This window comes from Pogoniulus pusillus, chromosome 30, assembly GCF_015220805.1.
Source record: "Pogoniulus pusillus isolate bPogPus1 chromosome 30, bPogPus1.pri, whole genome shotgun sequence".
Lineage (NCBI taxonomy): Eukaryota > Metazoa > Chordata > Aves > Piciformes > Lybiidae > Pogoniulus > Pogoniulus pusillus.
Genome location: NC_087293.1, coordinates 16,528,809 through 16,536,408, shown reverse-complemented (window position 1 = coordinate 16,536,408; position 7,600 = coordinate 16,528,809). Strand labels below are relative to the sequence as shown.

The 7,600-nt window shown below is 57.6% G+C and overlaps 1 protein-coding gene across 2 annotated transcripts in view; it reads right to left on the bottom strand.

Annotated features, from left to right (window-relative positions):
- Window positions 1-716: 716 nt before the first annotated feature.
- HORMAD2 (HORMA domain containing 2) overlaps window positions 717-7,600 on the bottom strand; it is a 33,069-nt gene continuing 26,185 nt past the window's right edge. For both annotated transcript variants that reach the window (XM_064168326.1, XM_064168328.1), the window contains exon 12: window positions 717-1,046. In XM_064168326.1, the coding sequence (XP_064024396.1) occupies window positions 942-1,046 (105 nt within the window). In that variant the 3' untranslated portion in view covers window positions 717-941. The remainder of the gene's footprint in view (window positions 1,047-7,600) is intronic.

The following is a 7,600-nucleotide window of genomic DNA, read 5'->3' as shown; positions in this document are numbered from 1 at the left end:
ATCAAGAGGCCTGGGTGGCACTTCAGCACCAGCCACCTTGCTGCTGAGCAGGCCTGCAGGGAAAGCTGCCTGCCAGCCCTTCCCGTAACCCAGCTGGGGAGAGGGCAGCCCGCGACCTCCCGAGGCTACGGACTGGCTCCCTGCTGCCACCACGGTGTCACCGGGGCTCTCCCTGCACTTTCACTGCAGCATCAGGCACTCTGCAGCTCCCAGTGGGCACCAAGCTGGCATGTGCCTGGGCCTTGTGGGGCCACGTGTGCAGGAAAAGCTCTGCTGGCAGCTCACCTGTAGGGCTGTGCCCAGCTGTGGGGCACATAAGACAGGAGAGGCATGGGCCTGCTGGAGAGGGTCCAGAGGAGGCCACAGAGATGATCAGAGGGCTGGAGAACCTCTGCTGTGGGGACAGGCTTGGAGAGTTGGGGATGGCCCCTCCCAGGAGGTGCTCAAGGCCAGGTGGGATGAGGCCTTGAGCAGCTGAGTCTAGTTGAGAGGTGTCCCTGCCCATGGCAGCAGGGTAGGAGCAGATGAGCTCTGAGGTCCCTTCCAACCCAGCCCATTCTATGATGTCTCAGAGTTCATCCTGCAAGTGCCATAAAGTACTGGAGATGTATCAGCCAAGGACACTGCAGCCAGAGGGGGAACAGAGCTGCTGGGAGAGGGGGAAGGGGTGTTAGAGTGGGAGGCCCAGAGAAAGAAGCACACAGACACCATTCCTGTGGAGTCACAGCTCAACTTTAGAACATCAAACGGGTGCTGCAGGCTGACATCGCTCTGAGCACTGTGCTGCTTGTGCTCTCTTCACAAGCCCAAGGCCAAGGGGCCATGCAGGAGCATGTGTGGTACGTGGCAGAGCTAAACAGGGCAAGGCAGAGAAGGCCTTGCCCAGTCAGATGACAAGGCAAACTCACACCTTCCAGGGGGACTGTGTGTCAGAACTAACATCACTTCCTGCCCTCCAGCAGAGGCTGCTCTGGCTCGCTGACCTTCCTTTTCTTCTTGGGGCCTGCCACCTCTTCCTGGCTGAAGCCAAGGTTCAGGCAGCTCACCTGTAAGAGCCATCAGAGACAGGGATCATGTCCATGGGGCAGGCTCCTGTGAGATGGGTCAAGAAATCAAACTTGCAGAGCTACATTAACTTTGCCTGGATCCCCTCAGGTCCTGTGCCCAGCCCTGGAGCTCCCCACACAAGGACATGGAATGGTTTAGGCTGGAAGCGACCTCAAAGATCACCGAGTTCCAACCCCCCCACCAGGGAAGTGTTTAGAGTGGAACCAGAGGAGGCTGCAAAGATGATCAGAGGGCTGCAGCATCTCTCCCATGGGGACAGCTGAGAGAGCTGGGGCTGTTCAGTCTGCAAGGTCTGCAGGGACAGGGCCACATCCCTGGGCAGCCTGTGCCAGTGTCTCACCACCCTCACTGCACAGAACTTCCTCCTGCTCTCCAACCTGGATCTCTCCTGCTCCAGTTCCAATCTCTTGCCCCTTGTCCTATCCCCACAGGCCCTTCTAGACAGTCCCTCCCCAGCCTGCCTGCAGTTATTGAACTGCTCTTCAGACATGCAGCTCTAAGGTCTCCCTGGAGCCTTCTCTTCTCCAGGCTGTGCAGACCCAACTCTCCCAGCCTGTTCCCATAGCAGAGGTTCTCCAGCTCCTCGATCACCTCAGTGGCCTCCTCTGGACCCTCTCAATCAGGTCTGTTTCTCTTGTGCTGGGGCCCCCAGAGCTGCAGACACTACTGTAGGTGAGGTCTAAGCAGAGCAGTTTAGTTTGCTCTAAGAAGGCACAAAGCTGCCTCAAAACTGTCCAGGAGCCTCCAAACCAGAAGCTTAAAGCCCAGGGACAGATGTGAGAAGAGAAATGGGTCAGTGGTACAGGAAGCTGAGGCAGAGATAGAGAGCCAGAAGAACAGCTGAGGTGCAGGCTGAGAGAGCTGTGCCAAGTGACAGAGTCACTTCTCCTTATCACCTCACATGTTTGCATCTTGACAGCCATAATCTGGAGCTGTGGAGAGCAGTGTGGTCTGCTGCCCACCCAGGAGGGACAAAGCTCTCGCTGCAGCTGAGCTGAGGGGACACAGCCCAGCACACTGCCCCACTTTTGGCAACTTCATGGTCACAGAATGCTTTGGGTTGGAAGGGACCTCAGAGAACATCCAGCTTCAGCCCCCTCATCCACTGCTCAAGGCCTTATCCAGCCTGGCCTTGGACACCTCCAGGGAATCACAGAATCATCCACAGCCTCCCTGGGCAACTTCTGCCAGGGTCTCAGCACCCTCACTGCCAAGAACTTCCTCCTACTCCCCAGTCTCAATCTGCCCTCCTCAAGCTTCAATCCACTGCCCTTGTCCTGTCACAACACACCCAGTGTGGCCCTGGGCAGCCTGCTCTAGGTGGAGGTGTCCCTGCTGACTGCAGTGGGGCTGGACAAGATGATTTGTGAGTGTCCCTTCCAAACCAATCTGAGAATCACTCCCAGCCCTTGTCAAAAGCCTCTTCCCAGCTCTCCTGGAGCCCCTTCAGGCACTGGCAGGCTGCTCTAAGGCTGTCTGGAGCCTTCTTTTCTCCAGGCTGCACAGCCCCAACTCTCCCAGCCTGTCCCCACAGGAGAGCTTCTCCAGCCCTCTGATCAGCTCTGTGGCCTCCTCTAGACCTTCTCCAGCAGCTCCGTGTCCTTGTGCTGGGGGCCCCAGCAGTGGAGGCAGTGCTGCAGGTGAGGTCTGAGCAGAGCAGAGCAGAGGGGCAGAATCCTCTCCCTGTGCTGCTGCTCTCCCTGCTCTGGCTGCAGCCAGCACACAGCTGCCTCTGGGCTGCCAGTGCCCAGTGCTGGTTGCTGGGGAGTTTGGCACCAACTGACTTCTCCAGGCTGAAGTCCCAACTCTCTCAGCCTGTCCCTACAGGGGAAGTTTTCTACCTCTTTGATCATCTTTGTGGCCTCCTCTGGACCCTCTCTAACAGTTACAGCTCCTCTAAACCCTCTCCACCAGCTCCCTCTCCCAGTTCCAAGTCCTTCTTGTGCTGGAGGCACCAGAAGCAGAGGCAGTGCTGCAGGTGAGGGTCTCAGGAAGGCATTTGGATGACAGGAAGGTGAGTGAGGGGGTAAAGGAGTCGCCACTCAGGTTCCTGCTCCAGGGCAGAGAGCTCCTGCTGCAGTGCCCCCCGCAGCTGGGGAAGGGCAGCAGTGAGGCAGGGCAAACAGGAGTTAAGGCAGAGCCATCCCGGAAGGCATCCTGCAGGCAAGCACAAGGTCTGCAGATTACAAATGCGGTCGGCAGAGAATTCCCCACGCACGTCAGCGAGGCTTGCTCGGCTCTGACCCTGGGGTGAGGCTTTGCTAATCGCTGCCCAGCAATGGCCCCTCCAGCCTCAGACAGCTCTGCCTGCGCGGCGGCAGCGCAGCGGCTCCCAGCCCCTCCAGCTGCTCCCCTGCTCCGCGCTGGGAGCAGCACAACATCGCTGCAGGCACCAAGTGCCGTTTCCTCCGCGCACAGACAGCGAGGACAAGGCTGTGCCAAGGAGGGCCGGGCAGGGCCTCCTGCAGCCTGCGTGCCAGGGCTGCCAGGGCTGCCAAAGCTGCCGGCGCTGCCCGAGGCGCAGTTGTTTGAGGAGGGAGTTGCTGAGTGGGGCTGCTCCAGCTCCTGCCCTCACGCCCAGCTGCTCAAACTGGCCCTTGGGGCTCTTGTTTGCTTTCTCTCCCTGGCATCCTTTTACCTGTTTGCTTCCCTTTTTTTTTCCAAGTAAAAAGGCCCGGGGGGGGGGGGGGGGGGGGGGGAGTGCATCCCGCAGCCCTCCCTGCTAACACAGCTGCGGCACTCGCAGCCTGCGCTGCTGGCCCCCGCTCAGCCGGGCGAGGCAGCTCTCCTCGCCTAGCCCCAGCCACACCAAGAGACCAGCAGCCAAGCTGCTGCTTTGATTGCCTCTCTTGAGGAACAGACCTTCTAGAGCACAGGCAGCTCCTCAGATAAGGTTTTTGCCCCCTTTGCTATTCCTCCCACATTTTCTGTGTGGACAAAACACTCCTGAGGTGGGAGAAGTAACCACAATGAGCAGCTGCTCACACAGAGTCCACTGCAGCTCCTCAGCTGCTTTCCTTGTCTTCACAGGACCCCTGAGCCCAGCACAGGGGGCTTGGAAGTGACCTCTGGGGATCAGCCAGTCCAAGCCCCTGCTAAAGCAGGGCACCCACAGCAGCTTACCCAGGGGGGGTTGGATGCTCTCCACAGAAGGAGACTCCACAACCTCTCTGCAAAGCCTGCTCCAGGCCTCCAGCACCCTCACACCAAACGAGGTTCTCCTCCTCTTCAGATACCATCTGGGTTCCAGTTTGTGCCCACTGTCCATTGTCCTGTCCCTGGGCACCACTGACAACAATTTGGCTCCAGTCTCTTGCCCTCACCCTTCAGCTCTTGCTGAGCATTGCTCAGATGCCCTCTGGGGCTGCCCTTCTGCAGGCTCTCAGCCCCAGGGCTCTCAGCCTTTGCTCCTCCCAGAGCTGCTCCAGGCCCCTCAGCACCTTCAAGGCCCCTGCTGGACTCCCTCCAGTAGATTTCTGTCTCTCGAACTGGGGAGCCCAGAGCTGGACCCAGGACTCCAGCTGTGGCCTCACCAGGGCAGAGCAGAGTGGCAGCAGAACTTCCCCCGACCTGCTGGTCACACTCTTCTTAACACACCTCATGGCCATGAGGGCACACTGCTGGCTCACAGTTACCACAGGCAGCATGCCCACAGAACAGGAACCTGAGATGAGTTCAACCATCTGTGGAAGCCATCAGGTGCTCTAGACAAGGACTATTCACCTACTGGATGAGTAAGGCATCAATTGTGTGAGGTATTCCACTGCAGCCAGCATGTCCTGTCCTGCCCTTGCCCAGCTACATGTTCACGTAGGAGCTCAGAGCCAGGAAGAAACCCCAAGTCCACCTTCCACATCCCATCCTTAACCAAACACTCCAGCTCCTTCCTCAGAAATGTTACTGGAGATGGGATTAAGTCAGGCTCTATGTGTGTTTATTTGCCTTTAACCAGAGAGCAAACCTCTTCAAACGCTGTGGTGCAAAGCAGGAAATCCCTCCCCTTGGCTAAACACACAGCCAAGGCCTCCGGAGCCTGCCTGCTCCTGGCCCTCCTCTGCTGGGATGCTGGACACTGGGGGCTGGCTCTGGAGGGATGCTTTACCTCACCCCCCCACTGCAGGCTCACTGCTAAGTCAGGTGCTCAGCAGGTCCCACAGAAACAGAAGGGAGGAAATTCTTCCCCAAGAGGGTGGCAGAGTGCTGGAGGACACTGCCCAGAGAGGCTGCTTGGCCTCAGAGCCCAGCTGGACCTGCTCCTGTGTGATCTACCCTGGGTGAGCCTGCTCTAGCAGGGGGGTGGACTAGAGGCTCCTTCACTCTCTTCCCTTAGCCCCCACCTTGAATGCTGCCTTCAGTTCTGGTGTCCCCAGCATGCTGGAGAGAGTCCAGAGGAGGCCACAAAGATGATCCAAGGGTTGGAGCAGATCTGCTGTGGGGACAGGCTGAGGGGCTGGGGTGGGAGCTGTGCTGTGGGGACAGGCTGGGGGGCTGGGAGCTGTGCTGTGGGGACAGGCTGAGGGGCTGGGGTGGGAGCTGTGCTGTGGGGACAGGCTGAGGGGCTGGGAAAAAGTTTTTTCATGGAGAGTGTGGTCAGGGACTGGAATGAGCTGCCCAGGGAGGTGGTGCTTAGGGCTATGGTTTAAGGTAAATCTTGTAGAGGAGAGATCCAGGTTGGAGTTGGTGAGCCTGAGGGGCTTTGCCAGCCTGGGTGTGTCTGTGATTGTGTTCAGCCTGAAGAGAAGACTCTTGGGGGACCTTATTGCTGCCTTCCAGTACCTGAAGGGATCCTGCAGGAAGGCTGCAGAAAGACTTCTGCTGTGGGTGTCTAGTGACAGGCCAAGGGGGAGAAGAGACTAACCTCCACCTGACTGCAGCTGCAGAGAGCCAGAAGGTCTCCCCTCAGCCTCCCTTTCTCCAGGTCCCTCAGCTGCTGCTCAGAAGCCCGAGGCTGGGGCAGCCATGAGCCTGCAGCCCCTGCTTTCCCACCCCTGTGCAGCAGCACTCTTTGCCACCGAGTTTTGCTGTCAGAATAGAGCAAAGTGGTGAATCATCCCCAAGTGTTACTAATTTCTGGCATAAACCTCCCAGGACAGCTGCATGTTGTCTGGAGAAGATATCAGGCTAAAAATAGATTAGCCTTAGATTAAAGCCTTCCCAAGGCAGACTGGTGGACGAAACACAACAAGCAGACCACAGCTCCACTGCTATTCTTAGATAGACAAAACCAGGACCTAGTTTTGTGCTGGGCAGTTTTCAATCCCCAATGTCCCCAAGCAAGGCAGCCAAACATTCCCAGTGTAAATGGAAGCAAATTTACAGCCCTTCTGACATGTGGTTGCACAAGAGCATTCAGCTATGTCCCTCTTTGTCCCCAGCCTGCCCCTCACTGAGCTTTGGCACTTGGCAGCTTTGCTGCCCTCAGAAGAGTTCCCTTTGTCAGGGACCCAGAGGGTTTAGTTGGCTACCTTGGAACATGGAGCACATGAATGGCAAAAGAAGTCCAGCTCCATCAAGTAAGATGGAAGAATAAGGACTGAGATGCAAGCCCTAATTGGTGCCAGAAGGCAAAATGACCCTCAGGTGGCAGGGCAATGTGCAGGGGACATCTGCTATCAGGAGATGGCTATCAGCAGCAGGAAACTTTAATCACAGGGAGCCAGGCCTCAATGCATCCTGTGAGCTCAGCTGACTCAGCTGCATGCCAAACACTTGCCACCAGCCACAACCAAGCCACTGATTCTCTAACTTGACCCACTAAGAGCTGAGGCATCCCTGGTGCCCAACCACTTCTCTCTGCTTGCAGGCTGCCAGGTGGCTGCTCCTTGCTCCCCAAGCACACCACAGATCCATCACAGTGCCACAGAAACCTACAATGGCTCAGGTTGGAAGGGACCTCAGAGAGCATCTCCTCCAACCTCCCTGCTATGGCCAGGGAAGCCTCTCAACTAGACTCAGAATCACAGAACCAGTCAGGGCTGGAAGGGACCACAAGGATCAGCCAGTTCCAACCCCCCCTTGCCATGCCCAAGGACACCCTACCCTAGAGCAGGCTGCCCACAGCCTCAGCCAGCCTGGCCTAAAACACCTCCAAGGAAGGGCATCCACAGCCTCTCTGGGCACTGAAAGGACCAAGGACCAGACTTGTCCAGAGTGTCAGAAAAAATCACTGTTCCAAACTACCTGGTGGGAAAATATGATCAATCTCTCTCCTTCTAACCTCTTCCACAAGCCCTCACTCCAAGAAGGGCACTGAGGGGTTGGGCTGTGCCCAAAGAAGAGCAATGAAGCCGGTGAGGGCCCTGGAGAAGAGGTTTGGTGGAGAGCAGCTGAGGGAACTGGGGGTGCTCAGCCCGGAGAAAAGGAGGAGGCTGAGAGAAGCCCTTCTGGATGGAGCTCAGGCTCTTGCCCCAAGGAGCAATGGGCAGAACAGGAGGAAATGGCCTCACATTGCCCCAGGGGAGGCTTAGCTTGGGCGTGAGGAACAATCCCTTCTCCAAGAGAGTTGTCAAGGCCTGGCCCAGGGCAGTGGTGG